Source organism: Electrona antarctica (assembly GCF_951216825.1).
Source record: "Electrona antarctica genome assembly, chromosome: 19".
NCBI classification, from domain to species: domain Eukaryota; kingdom Metazoa; phylum Chordata; class Actinopteri; order Myctophiformes; family Myctophidae; genus Electrona; species Electrona antarctica.
Window position 1 is genome coordinate 17,356,461 of NC_136800.1, and position 16,768 is coordinate 17,373,228.

The 16,768-nt window shown below is 45.7% G+C and overlaps 1 protein-coding gene across 1 annotated transcript in view; it reads left to right on the forward strand.

Moving 5' to 3' along the window:
* Positions 1-13,569, forward strand: part of LOC306943009 (disabled homolog 1-like) — a 52,858-nt gene extending 39,289 nt beyond the window's left edge. The window contains exons 10-16 of the mRNA XM_079529214.1: positions 515-635; positions 2,403-2,494; positions 5,302-5,632; positions 8,854-9,321; positions 11,441-11,592; positions 12,250-12,362; positions 13,134-13,569. Of these exons, the coding sequence (XP_079385340.1) occupies positions 515-635; positions 2,403-2,494; positions 5,302-5,632; positions 8,854-9,321; positions 11,441-11,592; positions 12,250-12,345 (1,260 nt within the window). The 3' untranslated portion in view covers positions 12,346-12,362; positions 13,134-13,569. The remainder of the gene's footprint in view (positions 1-514; positions 636-2,402; positions 2,495-5,301; positions 5,633-8,853; positions 9,322-11,440; positions 11,593-12,249; positions 12,363-13,133) is intronic.
* Positions 13,570-16,768: the final 3,199 nt, after the last annotated feature.

A 16,768-nucleotide genomic window follows, 5' to 3' on the forward strand; every position in this document is an offset into this window, starting at 1 on the left:
AGAGGAAGGACGGATGGGGAAGGATCAACATATGGAATGTCAGAACATATGTCATCTCCATATATGGAGATCTAAGGGTTTGATGAGGTCAGATCAACATGGTGTCTGTGAGGTCAGATGTAGAGTTGCTGGTCAGCTCCATATTATGAAGATCTAAGTGATGATCCAGCAGTGATGGTCAGTGTTGTGATCTTCATATACAGTATGTAGACGGCCATGTATGGAGTGTGTCACGAGGCGTGATGGACTGACTGACTGACTGACATGAAATGCAGGTTTTCATAGTAAACCTACGGTCGCAATTAATGACATAGTTCAATGTTGAAGTGGTATTCTCCTTTAAGTGCTGTGCTAAAATGTGGATGTCCTCACAAAGTATACTAATACAAAAGGTGTGTGTGTGTGTGTGTGTGTGTGTGTGTGTGTGTGTGTGTGTGTGTGTGTGTGTGTGTGTGTGTGTGTGTGTGTGTGTGTGTGTGTGTGTGTGCGTGTGCGTGCGTGTCCGTCCTTCCAGATGCCCCCATCACCCGCCAACACCCTGGACCCCAGCAGGAGCCACCGCCAGCAGCAGCAGCAGCAGCAGCACCCTGCTGGGGAGATGTACGCCCCGTTCAGCCCCACGTCTGTGCCATCAGGTGTTGGAAAAAGTACTTGCATGTGTTACTTAAAGGATAGTTCAACCCTATTTTAAAGGGCCTTTCTTTGTGAAGTTTGCACGTTCTCCCCGTGTCCCCTAGCCTAGGTCTAGGGCAGTCGAGGGCCGGACTTGTTCAATGTTCATTTAAAAACGTATTGAAATGATTGCACACATTGAACCTGGACAACCTATATTATTGCATTTGAATTCATTTATTAAATTATTAATCATTAATATTATTAGTGTGGTTGCCCTAACAGGGCATGATTACTCGCGCTTAACTCGCGCTTAAACAACAGGTCTGGGAATGCCCATATATGGACCCTTTTTATTTTATCTTTTCAGGCCCGGTAGGGCGTAAAATGTGTGCTAATTAGTAAGGCCAAACGGACTTTAATGTCGTCCAGACATTCCAGGAGTTGGAGGGGTGGTAATGTCTCGCTCGATGGGGAGGTAGATTTGGGAGTCGTCAGCATAAAAATGGAAGGACATACCATGTTTACGTAAAATCGACCCTATAGGGGGAGTAAGTAAAGTTCAAAAAGAATGGGCCCAAGGATTGAGCCCTGGGGCACCCCATAGGGGAGGGGGGCAGAGGATGACATTGAGCCACCAGTGCTGACGGTGAAGCTTCTCCCAGTGACGTATACGACCTAAACCAATCCAGTGCTGTGCCCTTTATACCCACCCAGTGCTCAAGACGTGAAATTAGGATTGTGTGGTCAATCGTGTCAAAGATCTAAAAGCAATAAAACCGCAAAATTGCCAGAATCTGTAGTTATTAAAAGATCATTAAAAACCCTTAAAAGTGCTGACTCTGTGCTATGAAGTGGTTTAAAACCGGACTGGAACATCTCAAAAATACAGTTTCTATCGATAAAATCCTGGAGTTGTAGAAGTATAACTTTCTCTAGAATCTTAGAAATAAAAGGGAGTTTAGAAATGGGTCTAAAATTGGAGAGAATTGTGCTATCTAGGTTTGGGTTTTTTTAATTAAGGGCTGCGCTACTGCCTGTTTAAGATATGTTGGTACAATACCGGAAACTAGGCTGCTGTTTTTAGGAAGCATGAAGTCAGTCCGTTGCTCTCCCCAGGTTGGCAGAGCTCAGGATGACATGATTAGACAATCGACACTGGGTGAAAAAAATGGGTTCCAAAAATCGTGGAGCCTGTCATTTAGTAACCGTAGGTCCCGAGAGGGAACTTCTCATCTTGACTTAATAATGTGCAGAAAAACCTTGGCTGTCAAACCATCACCTATTGTCATCATGTGCAGCACACACAATTTCACATTTGAAAAGCGTGCCTGAAAATAGTTCCTGGAGAAAAGACTTATTAACCGTTCAATTATTCAGGTGCGTTAGGTAGCATTTTAGCAACAAACACAACATCTAAAAATAAAGCCATTATGGTCTGTTTATGTATAATGCAGGGCCGCAGCTGTCAATAGACAATGTTGATATGCTCCTTTGAAAAACACATTACGGCTACATTTACGTTGCAAAACAGTCCATGTCCCAGTTTCCAGCAAAATAGCTTTTGGTTCTAGAACTGGTTCCGTTCTTTATTTTTTTCCCACTTCCTCATGGCAAGAAGTATTTTTGAAATTCCAGTTCCGATCCAACTTTTAGGGATCTGAACCAAAGTAATTTGCTTCAAAATTAGGCAGGAAAAGAAACAAACCGGTTGGAAAGGGGCCTCAGTGGAAGCTCGGGTTGCTTTACATTCAATACCAATGTCCTGATATCCCGTCTTTTCTCTCCAGGCTACATGACCATGGGCCCGGTGCAGGCAGCCCAGTGGGCCCAGCAGCCGTTCCCTGGCCAGGCTCAGACCCTGGCCTTCCCGGTGGCTCAGGTACAGTGTTCATCTCGTCGACTACCTTTTTTTAACTGACGGAAATTTGAGGACGGAAAGATTACCGTGTCCAATGTCCATCCATCCATCCATGCATCCATCTTCAACCGCTTATCCGTAGTCGGGTCGCAGGGGCAACATCTCCACCAGAGAGCTCCAGACTTCCCTCAGCAGAGAAACATTAGTAGCTTCCTCCTGGGGGATCCTGAGGCGTTCCAAGGCCAGTGTGGCGATGTAATTCCTCCATCTGGTCCTTGGTCTGCCTCGAGGTCTCCCAGTGGGACGTGCATCGAGAACCTCCCTAGGGAGACGCTCGAGAGGCATCCTAACCAGATGCCCGAACCACCTAAGCCGGCTCCTTTCCAGGCGAAGAAGCAGCGACTCTACTCCGATTCTCTTTCGCATGACTGAACTTCTCACCTTACTTAAGGGTGATGCGATGCCAGCCACCCGCCGGAGAAAACTCATTTCGGCCGCTTCTATTCGCGACCTTATTCTTTGGGTCATGACCCACACTTCATGTCCATAGGTGAGAGTAGGAACAAAAGTACCATGTATGGTGCCGAAATTGCCGCTGTGATTGACTGGAAGGTGTGCCATTCTGTGCTGTGATTGGCTGAGCATTGCATAGCGGATGTGCCACAGGGGAAGCCTGTTATTTATAAGTGGCATGCAGATATTCCGTTGGTATATCATAGGTATGTCATAGCCCCAGATTGTGTATGGATCTCCGAATGGGTTTGAAGACTTTAATAATATTAAAAAAAATGTTGATTGGCAAATTGAAAAAAAAAGTAGAGTGTTCTTCTGGCTCCTTCAAACGCGACTGAGCAACTTCCATTGAAATGATGTGGGGGCGAGGGGGGCGAGGCTGTCCGGTCTCTATATAGAACTCTATGGTCATATCCCCGAACGGGTATGGACTATTTAATACTCATCATAATAATTAGTATTAAATGTACTCCCCTCCCACACCCCAGGGTATGACCACATTGACCAGGGTGTGGTCTGTGGGAGGGGAGTGGGCGGAGCCGACACCAAGCAACGACACACAGGGCACACGGCAGACCTCTGGAGCCACAAGGCGATGCAGGGTTTGTGGTAACCATGGTTGCAAGACAAACGAGTGTACACCTCCCCTGCAGTGTATTCACTCCAGCAGATGCTGCAGGAGTCCTCCGCAGACTCTCGGACGCTCATGTGTGGCAGGCTGTCTATCAGATGCTCGCTGGCTGCCGGAATCGCTGGGTTAAACTCAATGATGGGGTATGGAGGCACCTCAATGATGGGGTATGGACCCGGGCTGGCGAGTGGAGGCACCTCAATGATGGGGTATGGACCCGGGCTGGCGAGTGGAGGCACCTCAATGATGGGGTATGGACCCAGGCTGGTGAGTGGAGTCACCCCAATGATGCCATGCCGTCCCAGCTGGTCCTCCTCCACAGGCAGCTCCCATACCTGTGCTTCAGCACTCAGCCTCGTCACAGTTGTCAGTTCCCACTCCTCTACCCTACTCCTCTCCAGTGTCAACCTCAACTGCTCCATCTCCTCCTCCCGCGCCCACCGCGCAGCCCGCTCCCGCGCCCCCCGTGCATTCCGCTCACGCACCATCTCCTCCTCCTGCGCCCACCTCCGTGCAGCCCGCTCACGCGCCATCTCCTCCTGCCGTGTCAACCTCCGTGGTGCAGCCAGTATCTCCTCGTCCATCTCCTCCCACTCGTCCATTGCCTCTCTCTGTCGATGCTTCATGCCCCTACCCCCCCTAGCCATATGGCTATGACGTTCCATATTGGCACCGTACAAAACACTGCGATTGTAAATGGAAATCCAATCGTGGGGAAGGGCGAGTGTGGTCGCCTTTATAGCATATACTGTAGCATGATGTCACCCCAATCCTGGCATCACGTGACGGGTGTGCCACAGGGGATTATATATATATATAGTTGTATATAAGTGGCAGATATTCCATGCTCAAAATGTGTATATAGGTTAATTTTAACCTACTCAAGTGGGTTTTACTGACAGAGGAAAGACAATAGAGGACATTGCCTGTATGTCATATCCCCGAAGGGGTATGGACTAGGTAAGACAATTTAATCAACAAAAATCACACCTGTGTGAAGTGAGGGGCGCTCTTATCATCGTACATCATCGTGATGTAACATGTCGATTTGCTCAGACACATATCATGTAAATTCTCCATTCATTGTCAATGGGAGTTTGTGTAAGACGAAAATAGCTGAATATAGGAGGGGCTAGTGGCACTCAAAAACTAGACTAAAATGTTATGGAGGGACTAATGGAGAAGAGATCCAGTAGAACTTAAAGATGAGTCATTTCATGCTTGGTCGGGCTCAGGTGTTGTGCTATGAAAATAGCAGATGTACAAGATAAATGTTGCTTAAAGCATTGGCTCTCAAAGTGGGTGCCGTGGCACCCTACGGTGCCTTGACGCAAATCCTGGGGTGCCTCAGAATACTTATACTGATATTTGGAAATTATCAATGTCACTTGCACTTTACTTGCGTTCTTTTTCAGTCTACACTACACCAAGTCGCGCCCTGCGACGTGTTGTGAGCTTGTACATCGGCTATTCTCAGCATGCAAACAAGTGTAAAATCAGCCATTACGACGTCATCATCAAATACATTTGTGTCGACAAAATCAACTGTACATTTTGTGGCCTAAGATTAAAACCTTTCAGATGACAAAAATATGACACAAACTAACTAACTTTTTCTATTCAAAAGACTACGATTAAAAACTAAACCAAAAATATTCTGCCAAACCTCAACACCGCTCTGCAGGTACTCCCCGGTGGGCAGCCGGTCATCTGGAGCCACCAGGCCAACATCTTCCCGGCCACGCAGCAGCAGTGGGCGGCCATGGCTGCCTACATGCCGGGCCACGTGGGCGCCCACGTGCTCCAGGGCCTGGTGCCCATCACCGCCATGTGCCCCTCCCAGCAGGCCTCATGCGACATGTCGGCCCCCTCCTCCGCCATCACCAGCCCGCAGCACCACGCGGCCATGGACCCCGCCCTGTTCCAGAGGCAGCTGAGCCTGGGGGGCAGGGAGGGGGGGCTCCTCAGCGGGGACTACGACGCCGGAGAGGGTCCTTCCACTTCTGGAGCCGGAGGTGAGTGAGCGGTGGAAAAAGTAACTTAACCACTTAAAGGGGAATACCACTCATTTTCAACATTGGACTATGTCATTAAAGGTATATTCAGTGATTTCACTTAATTGAATTAAGTGAAATCACAAAAACACAAAAACAGAAGTGATATTTGAATTAAGTTAATTGAAATATCACTTCTGTTTTTGTTTTGTTGTGATAATCCTCCCTACTATAGAGTGTGTTGACCATATAAGGAGTTCCTCCCTGTCCCCAGTTAACCCCTGGGGGTCAAAAAACCTTAGGTTTTGTTTTTGGCTAGGTGGCCCAACCTTCATCCAATCAGGATAGAGGGGGCCTTCCGGCCAATCTTGATCGAGCGGGGCCGGTCCTTGGTGTGTGTGCTGTTGGCCTGTCGCTTGTCCCCCCACTGTAGTGTGTGCATGTGCACATCTTGTTATCGGGTGGACCAGGGTTTTGTCCAAATCACCTAATCACTGAATGCTCCTTTAATATAACTTAGTGTTGTTGTGTGGAAATAATAAAAAAAGTCCTTGCCTTCTGTTTAACCTAGAACTGGAGTTCTAGAACTTGGGGTCATGTGATCAGTGACATCACGTCGGTGTACGTACGACGTGAACATAAGGCAGGGACTTTTTTATTATTTCCACACAACAACTATAAGTTATATAAACTAGACCGGTGCCTGGCTGTAGAGCGATGGAAGTTGGAGATCTATGCCCCATATATAGAGATTTCTCTGTGCTCCTTTATTCCTATATATGTAGTTCTGTGTCAGGCATTCCCAAATATGGAGTGTTGTTATGTCAGAACAAGCCAGCTCCATATCCTGGGCAGGAGTCCTTTCCAGAGCCGTGGAGAGGCCTTTTGTGGCGGCTCTGGACAACCGTGGGTCCGACCGACTCAACACCGGGCACTGCACTCCCTGTGGGGGTGTGGAACGCATGTGTCGAATTTGAAGTCGGTGGGGTTCTCGAGTTACGACGATTACAACTGTACACATGTACAGACAGACAGACACTGCATTTATAAATAGATGACATAGTTCAATGTTGAAAATGAGTGGTATTCCCCTTTAAACCCCATATTGTTGAGCGAAGTGCCTCAGGGCTCTATGCTAGTGTCCGATTTTTGATTTCTGTTGTGGGGACGATTTTGCTGAAAATGGCCGATTGATAAGCTCACACAACGTTTGTCGATTTTCTATTTTCAGCGAAAAACATTTCCCGACCACAATGCATCTTCTGTTTAATAAAGAGGTGGTGAGACATGGGGACTCCGGTTAAAGGGGCATTCCACTCATTTTCAACATTTTACTATGTCATTAATATACCTTAGATTCTGTGTTTCCTAGAACTGGAGATCTGAAAACAATCATTAACATGGTGAAACACATCTTGATGATGTCATCAAGATGTGTTTCACCATGTTAATGATTTTTTTCATACTTACAGTTCTAGGAAACACAGAATGGGGGAACTTTTTTATTATTTCCACACAACAGCTCTAAGGTATATTAATGACATAGTAAAATGTTGAAAATGAGTGGAATGCCCCTTTAATGAACAAACACTCCATAGCATTGAGTACTATCAGAATATAGAGCTATTTAACACTGTTACTGAACAAACACTCCATAGCATTGAGTACTATCAGAATATAGAGCTATTTAACACTGTTACTGAACAAACACTCCATAGCATTGAGTACTATCAGAATATAGAGCTATTTAACATTGTTACTGAACAAACACTCCATAGCATTGAGTACTATCAGAATATAGAGCTATTTAACACTGTTACTGAACAAACACTCCATAGCATTGAGTACTATCAGAATATAGAGCTATTTAACACTGTTACTGAACAAACACTCCATAGCATTGAGTATTATCAGAATATAGAGCTATTTAACACTTTTAACCAACGAAAATCAACTTACCCCATACCTTTAAGCCAGTGGTTCTCAAACATTTAAATAATAACTTTTTCATCCACGGCAACCCCAAAATAAATTGTAATTTATAGCACCATAAGTCATATTAATTAATCATAATGGTATGTAAATGTCAATCTTTTCCACCTAAGATACAGTATGTCATGATGAGGAAAACTTCAGAGAATATCATTGGCGTTTAACCACTTGAACCCCAGCATCCCTATTCTGGGGGGAACATTCACCAAACATAGCCGATCTACAACTTGTAGATCTGCTATTCTTGGTGAAGAGACATCCAGCGTAAGCGATAGTTCATTGAGGCACGGAAGGCAGAAGGTTATTATATATAGTTCCCCTCATTCATTCCCCTTAGTAATTCATTCTGCTTCTTTAAATCAGATGCCTCTCCAGGTCATCTCCCTTCTCACTCATTCGCTACGAGCTATCTCATTCACGCCCTCATTCCCATTGTGCAATTCAGGCGGCTTTCTTAGCAGCAGCCTCAGCTCACTACTCATTCTTCATGCTGAGCTGTCAAAGCAGCTTGTTCAGCGTCTGTGTGAAAATTTCCCCCACCTCCCCGGCCTCCTCCCTGTAGTTCTTAATCCAGGGGTTATGGGATATTATTGGATTATTTGCGGTTGTGTTGAATGATGTGTTGATGTCTTATTACTGTGTATTGTTGTTCATGGAATTATTGTATCTTTGGCTCTGCTCTGGGGGGTCGTTGATATCAGAGCTGTGTCTCGGTGCACAGATTATCACATGAGCAGAGCCACACCGCCATAATAAAATGCAATAGCTTTGAAATAAATGGTTTAGGGTCAATCTGAGCTGATGTGTCTCAATGAATTAGTGTACTGAAAAAGAACACATCAAGTAAAGTGCAAGTGACATTGATAATTTCCAAATATTAGCAAAGTATTCTGAGGCACTGCTGGATGTGCGTCAAGGCACAGTAGGGTGCCACGTACGGCAGTCCACTGCTTTAATCCATTGAGACCTGGAACGCATCCATGTCACGTTAGCGTTAGCGTTTTAAACATTATGTTATAATTTAGCTATTGAAAAATAGCAGATCTACAAGCTCATAGCGCGCCACCGAGTGGCGCGCTATGAACTTGTAGGTCTGCTATTTTTTTTAAATCGTTAAAATGTGCCTCAAATCTTTCCGAAAATTGTCATGATTTAGAAAACTTTTTTTTTTAAATTTCGACGTCAGGCCTGAATGGGTTAAGCAACAAAAGGACAAACCGGAAGTACTTTTTCTCTCCCCACCACTGCAGGAGGTATGGCGTACGGCCTGGCGTCGGCAGGGGTGAGCAGGTGTGGGACGCCGTGCATGGTGGGCGTGCCTGACATTCTGCCCTGTGGGACACCATGCATGGTGGGCATCCACCCTGACACGCTGCCCTGTGGGACGCCGTGCATGGTGGGCATCCACCCTGACACGCTGCCCTGTGGGACGCCGTGCATGGTGGGCATCCACCCTGACACGCTGCCCTGTGGGACGCCGTGCATGGTGGGCATCCACCCTGACACGCTGCTCTGTGGGACGCCGTGCATGGTGGGCATCCACCCTGACACGCTGCCCTGTGGGACGCCGTGCATGGTGGGCATCTACCCTGACACGCTGCCCTGTGGGACACCGTCAGCGGCAGTCTCCCAGGAGGAGGAAGGCAGCTGCAGTGACCTGGACCTCTCCAGAATGACCCTGAGCCCCGGCACGTCCACGTCACCCTCGTCCGACTCGCGTAAGTGTTTTTTTTTCTTCTATTTAGTCACTACTGTACTTTGGCATTCCCAAAATATGAAGGAAAAAAAATGTTCAAAAGCTCACTACACGAAGTGGTTGCACTGCGAGCTTGTATGTCTGAAAATCTAAATTGGCACAGATGCTTTTCCGGTTTAATGGGTTTATTAACGAATATATAGAAAAAAGTTTAAAAAAATCGTGAATTGTTCCAAAAAAAATTGCAGTTCTACAAACTTACAGTGCATCTATTTTAGAATTTGGCGTAACTGTGTCATTTTAGATTTAAGCTACATAATAGATAGATGTTTTTCAGAAAACTGTTGTAGAAGATAGTAGCAACTGCCTCGGGTCTACTCTAAATGGTTTAATATGATCCATTTTTAATTAAATTGTTATATTTTGTTACAGCATTTCCCAAAAGGAAGGGCATGTGTTTTACTGTAGTTCAGTTCTGCTTCTCATCTGATGCTGGGATAACCCCCCCCCCCCCCCCCCCCCCTCCACCGCGGCACCGCCCCCACCTCGCCTCCCCAGCGGAAAGCACCTTCATAATGGGTGGAATTGAATTTGCTAGCTGTAGCTCCTGGGACAGGTCACTGCAGCCAGGCGTCCTGATGGGAAACAATCAATGATCAAATTCCCTCTGTGACCTTTTATTGTTTAGTCTGGATTTCAGCCAAGTAGGCCCTTCTACACTAGAGGATGCTCTATATGCATGCAGCCAATAGGCTCTATGCACAACAGCCATACTGGAAAGAAACTGGGCACCTTCCTTGCTTCCTTCACACGTCTTACATAATGATAATAATGAAGCTCGGTTCCATTTAGTGTAGCACAGCGGTTCTCAAACGTTTTAATTTCAAGGACCCCCATAACTCCACCCTGGCCAAGACCTACGCTGAAAAGACTATCATCGGAAGTTGTGGGATTTTAGCGGAAGTATCGTTGATGCTTTACAAATCAGTTTACATTCTCCGCGAATGAAACAAGTGTTGTGATTGGTCAGGAAAATATCGTATGGGGGAAATACATGGGGGAAATACATGCGACGGATGTTCCGGAGGATACATCCGCCCGATAGCTTCTCTGCCTTACGTTGTGACCAGGCTTTTCTTTTCGCAGATAAGTAAGCCTGGGACCGAGGCTACCATAACTCTGAGAGCGTACAAATGGAACTAAATGGACCCGTAAGGGTGCATTTGGTTCCTTAGGCCTACACATCCCTAACACACCCGTTCCTTACACACCCATAAGGTAAGGGGCCATTTGGAACCCCCTCAAGGAACCAGTGAGCCAACATGGACAATATATCAGCACCCAACTCTGTTTGACCAGAATGGAACAGAGCCTGCATTAGTATAATTGAACCAGCCTGTGGAGAATGCGTGGAAGCCCAATTTATTTCCAAAATGGCTGCTGTGCATAGAGCCTATAAGACCACCAGAAACTCCTTCAAAACGAGCTCCTTTTAGCTCGTTTTGAAGGAGTTTCTGCTTTACGTTAGAGGAAAGTTGGAAATGCATACCAAACTGGCGGTCCTTGAAATTTAAGTCGGAGAACCGCTGTCGTACCTGCACAGTACCCGTCCGGCACACAGCGGTACTGGTGCCGGTACCACTTTTCATACACATCACCCTAGATCAGGGCTCTTCAACATGTGGGCTCACAACGTGTCGCAGACGCGTTGTGAGATTGTAGATTGCCTAAAAAGCAGACCAAGTATAGAGCCATAAGTCAAGTTTAGTCATTAAATCGCTGAAAATACATGAATCCAATAGAGGGTATCATCAGGGTATCATCATCATACCCGGAAGTTATGCGGGAACGCCTACTGAGTGGCAAAAAACTACTTTTATGGCCTTGACAGCCCTTTTTGATTACATTAAAAAACGTTAAACTACATTAAATTCACTTTGCCACTCGATTTGACACTCACTTTATGCATGCACATACCCTCTATATGTAGTGGGGTTGGGGTCCCTGCTTCAGCTCTCTCTCAGCTAAGGGATCCTTGGCCTGAGAAACGTTGAAGACCCCTGCTCTAGATCGGTTTGCTGAATTCAGAATGACATTGTACGGTATATTGTACTGTATTTTGTTGTACTGTTGCTGTGCAGCGTCAACACCAGCTCCACAGCAGAGCTCCTCGTCAGACTGCCCCCCCTCCCAGGGCAGCGACCCCCACACAGACTGCCCCCCCTCCCAGGGCAGCGACCTGTCCCCTGTAGACCCAGAGGCCACGCCCAACGCCACCAAGGACGACCAATCGGTGAGTTCCCTTCGTCAAGCCACGCCAATAAGATCAGACGTATACCTCCGTATTGATGGGTTGACGTAAAGGAGCTTTTAGTCAATTTTCAAGCTATCGTCATACAGTATAATTTGGTCCTCATTATAAGATGGCATCATTCCTGTCTACATGCTCTGTGTCTCAGACGAGGACTGACCGTTCAGACATAAAGGCAGGTTCAGCCTTTTTTTGTTTGTTTGTTTGTATATTTGTTTTTGTTTTTAATTTCATCGTCTACTCAGGCTTTTGTGTTGTTTCAGTATTTAGATATTTGATATTCATTTTAGCTGCCCCGCCCCACTCCATTTTAACCATGTTATCAAAAACACCCTTCCTTCAAATATATAAGGGACCAAGCAGTTTCCCGAAGGGACTTGGTCCCTTATTGTTTTTGTCTGTTTTTTTCTTCTCCTTCTCCTTGAACGTGCATATCTCATGAACCGCTTGACCGTCAGCAATAAAACTTTGATACACATATGTGTCTCCTCATGCCGAACAACTTTCTTACTTTTGACCTCTGACCCTTAGGTCACTCGCCATTTTGTATTATATGAAAAACAGTTAATCTGATAAAATGACCCAAATCATTTTTTAAAGTGAAATATCCCTTTAATGTGAAAATGTCTCTCTCACCAGGAGGAGCCCACTGTCCCCAGGACTGTGTCCCCACTGCCCTGTGAAGTTCCACCTGATCCCCCTGAAGACCACACCTGTCCACAAGAAGACAGCTAGAGAGCAGCGCATTCTGGGTAGGGGTGCAACAGTTAATCAAACTTAAGGCCTATTCATAGTCCACATAGGCATGAGTCGTGTGACGTCATGTTGTAGTTGTAGTCACCTCTTCACCAAAAACTATGAATGAACAGGCCTTAACTATTTTTGCATGCACCTTTGTGCGACAGGGTATGAATTAAAGCTGTTGCTCATTGTTTCGTTAATATAAAAAGAATACGAAATCCACACACGCTTCTTGAAAAAAGTAATTTGATCGAATAATCGCTTTGAAGATAATCAATAGTGTAGCTGCTCAGTCTGTGTTACCGCCTTTTCTTCTTTCCTCTTTTCATCTTCCTTCCCTGTCTTTTCTTCTCCTCTTCTCTCTCTTCTCTGCTCTCTGTTGCTCCCTCCCTCTGTTCCTCTCTGTCATCTTGTTATCTCATGGTTGTGTACTGTATGTATGTTGGCACTCCTCAGCTTTGCTTCATCATTCCACGTTGTTTCCTGGGTGATATATATATTTTTTTTAATTTCATTTCCCTGGCTGTATGCTTATTTATAATTTGTCATTTGTCACTGTGTCTCCTTTGCCCTTGCGGCTCGGTGGTTCGCTGCCAGTTGGAAGAGCCTTGGCTTAGTTTAAGGCTTTTCTGCGTTGTGCCCCCTTGCGTCATCCAATCAACAGTAGCGCCGCATTCACAGTGAAGAAGGCACAACGCTGCCACCCGGTGGCCAGTGTTCATAACTGCACATGTAGTAGACACAGGATTGAAGCCATGCATGCCTGCTGCTGTCTCTTCCAGGGGATGGAACGCCTCGTGGCCTAGATACAAGGCTCATCGGGAAGAGAAGAGGAGAGGAGAGGAGAGGAGAGGAGAAGAGGAGAGTGGGGAGGACAGCAAGCGCTTTACTGGAAAGGGATGAGTGACTATAATGGACGAGCGCATCTCTCACAGCTGGATCACACAGACATGTTCTGTATTGTCATTAAGGAAACATTGGCAGTTCAGTTCCATCGTGAACTGGCTCTCCTTCCTGAGACCACAGCCTTTGGCCGTGTTCTCCAGTTGGGGGGACCTTGAACCAGGAAGTGACCTTTTTTCTGTTGCTTTTTGACCCTAACACAGACGTACAGGAAGGTCGTGACCTCTGTCATGTGACATGTGACCATGTACTGTATGTGTGATGAGACTTTTCATTGGCCGTAGTGACATGGAGGATCCAAATTATTTTGCCGTTGTGTGCGCGCGCGTATGTGTGTGTGTGTGTGTGTGTGTGTGTGTGTGTGTGTGTGTGTGTGTGTGTGTGTGTGTGTGTGTGTGTGTGTGTGTGTGTGTGTGTGTGTGTGTGTGTGTGTGTGTGTGTTTTGCGTTTGTTTGCGTACGCGTGCGTGTGTCCACACTGTGTGTTGTTAAGCTTCACTTTGCTGGTGGCCGCCATGCAGACTGCTGTGTAGTGGATGGATTTGCCAAAAGTTTTCTGGATTTGCTCTCATTTGCATGAACAGACTTTGTTTGTGGATCCAGCGGACTCAACTGTGAGGGGGACAGAAACCTGTCCTCTACTACGGGCTACGGCGTCCCTCTGTCCCCCTCAACTGTGAGGGGGACAGAACCCTGTCCTCTACTACGGCGTCCCTTTGAACTCGGAAGACATCTAAAATACACACCCCCTCTCCCCCAGGCCCACACACCCTCTTATTTTGTAAGCTGCAAACTCTTTAGTTGACGACACTGAGACCTTAAGAGACATCGAAGCGGTTCGCTGAGGCATCAATATTGAAAAATCACTTTTGCCAAAACATATATTTTGTAAATAAGATATCTCCTCATTTCCCTCACCTGAGCCTCGGGTGCCACACGATAGCTCTCTGCCTCTTAGACGCCGACATCTGCAGTACCTGTGGTTCTCAAAGCAATGCCCTACCAGCACCTCTGTTTTCAACATCTGGATGTTTGCTTTGCTTATTGTTGCCAATTTAATGTGGTTTTATTTTCTGAAAGAGGAACAACGCCGACCTCTTAGTGTCTGAGTGCGTTTCTGGTTGGCCTGTGACATAAAGAGCTGTGAATCTGTGTTACATAATCATTCCAAGCGATGCCTGCTGTATCCGTCTAACATGTTTTTGATGAACTCCACAGACGAAAGGGAGAAATAATCATTAAAGGGACACATAAACATGACTAAAAAAACACAGTAGAATGGTTTCCTACACGTCCTTGTTTTTAGATATTGTAGATCAGGGGTCTTCAACAGAGGGTCCGGGACCAAATAGAGGTCCTCAGAGATACTGCAGGGGGGCCGGAAGTCCTCGTGTGATGGCGACATTAACCGGAAATACCATATCTACAAGCTCTGTTGGCTATTGTCGGCAAATAGGTTTGGTCTACAGGGAGAACAGGGCTGACCAAGTACCGAGCAGAAGGTCAAGCTTTAAAAAGTGTTGTTTAAAGTAAAGTACCGTTTGTCCCGAATATAAGACGACTCTGATTATAAGAAGCCCCCCCACTTTCCAAGACTCATTTGTGGAAAAGAACATTGAATGGCAAGTAGTCTAGTCCCCAATTTTAATACGACCCCGTTTTTTGAGTGGTGTAAACCACTCCTACAACTGGCTTTGTTAGTGCAGAAAAAATGAGCATGGTTGCTATGTTCACCCTGTTCACCCGGGTGTGATTTCATTACGTCAGACATGATTTTTGAGTGGTGTAAACCACTCCTACAACTGGCTTTGTTAGTCTGTGCAGAAAAAATTAGCATGGTTGCTATGTTCACCCTGATCACCCGGGTGTGATTTCATTACGTCAGACATGATTTCATTACGACAGACAGGCTATATTACACCACTCAGTTCACACGGGTGTGATTTTTTTTGGATATATTTCCATTTGAAAAAAACATGGTCTTATATTCAGGCCAATAGGGTATTGGTTAAATGTCTGAAAATACACATTTAACATGAATCCAATATGTAGTGTGGAGTGCGGGAGTCCTTGCTTCATCTCTCTCCCAGCTATGGGATCCTTGGCCTGAAAAACGTTGAAGACCCTCTGTTGTAGATTGACAAAATGGTGGTCCCTTCCTTCACGGATTGCTTTCTAATCTAAATGCCATGCGGACCTACTGCTCAGTGCTCACCTAACCCGGGTGAACCAATGAAATGAGCCCCTAGTAGTACTGACCTGATAAGACTTAACACCTAGATACAGTATACGCCCCAGAGACTCTTATATTGCATCTCGATGCCTTATCAGTTGTACAGGTTTTTTTTTTATGCCCTCTTTTATTTTCTGTCATTTTTTTGTTGTTGTTGTCGAATTCACTGTTTCCTCTCGTCCGGTCAATGTAAACAAGGAACAAAAGGCAGCTGTTGTTCGGGGCATATTTTTAGGCCCGCTCCACTGAGACAACAAAAAAGAGAAAAAAAAAAAAGAAAAATGGCCAAAAGGCGACAACTTTATATCATGAAATAATAGAGACATCACTATTTACTTCTAGACCTGACGATGGAGATGATAACTGTAACCCTGCTTGTTGTAAGAAGAAGAACGCAAAAAATAGTCCGTAATATTTTGTAAATTTTATTTATGGAATTCAAGGATTGCCATGAAAAACAGAAAAGGGACTTTTTTGTACGTATATTCCCTCCCCCGTTCACTGTACTCATCATCCCACTGTTCAGTCACCAATAAAAGAAACCATGTGAATCCCACTTCCCCCTCCGTCCTCACGCATTCATTGATTCATGGAACGTTATGTATTACAATAATATTATATCAACACTGTCTGTCATCCATTTATGGAACCCAGTGGTTCTGGACCAGGAACGTTAAACACTATCATCCATTGACCTAACCCAGTGTTCTGGACTAACCTGACACCACCTGACATTTTCAATCTACGAGAGTCTAAGCTGTCATATTGGTTCAGAGGATTGTTCTCCCCGGACCTAGAATTGCTCTCAACGTACAAATGCAAAATCTAAGGTGCTTACCCGGGTGCCCCACTTGTCAGGTCGGCCTGCGTCCAGCGTTTAAAACTCATAGGTTCGTAGTTTTCAATCAAAAAGGTGTTTTGATCCACTCTTTCTGTCATCCACCATCTTGGATCTCTCCTCGTCTTCCCCAATGAGTGCAACTGGCTGCGCAACCCTGACCGCCAGGGCTGCTGTTGCGCAGTTACAACCGAGGAGAGATCCAAGATGGATGACAGATTCCGAAAGTGGGACAGCCGTTTGTTAACACTTTTGTCGTTCGCGGGGGTTGTTTACTGTCCTGCTAGCGCAGCTACCATACGTCATGTAGACACGTCAATATGATTGACAGACGATCACCTGCCAAGTACTTTGAAAAAGGGGATGACTTTTTTCAGCGATTGGGTTACAGCTAGAGATCCCAGATGGAAGTACATTGGGTCTGGGCACACCTAAGATTCCATG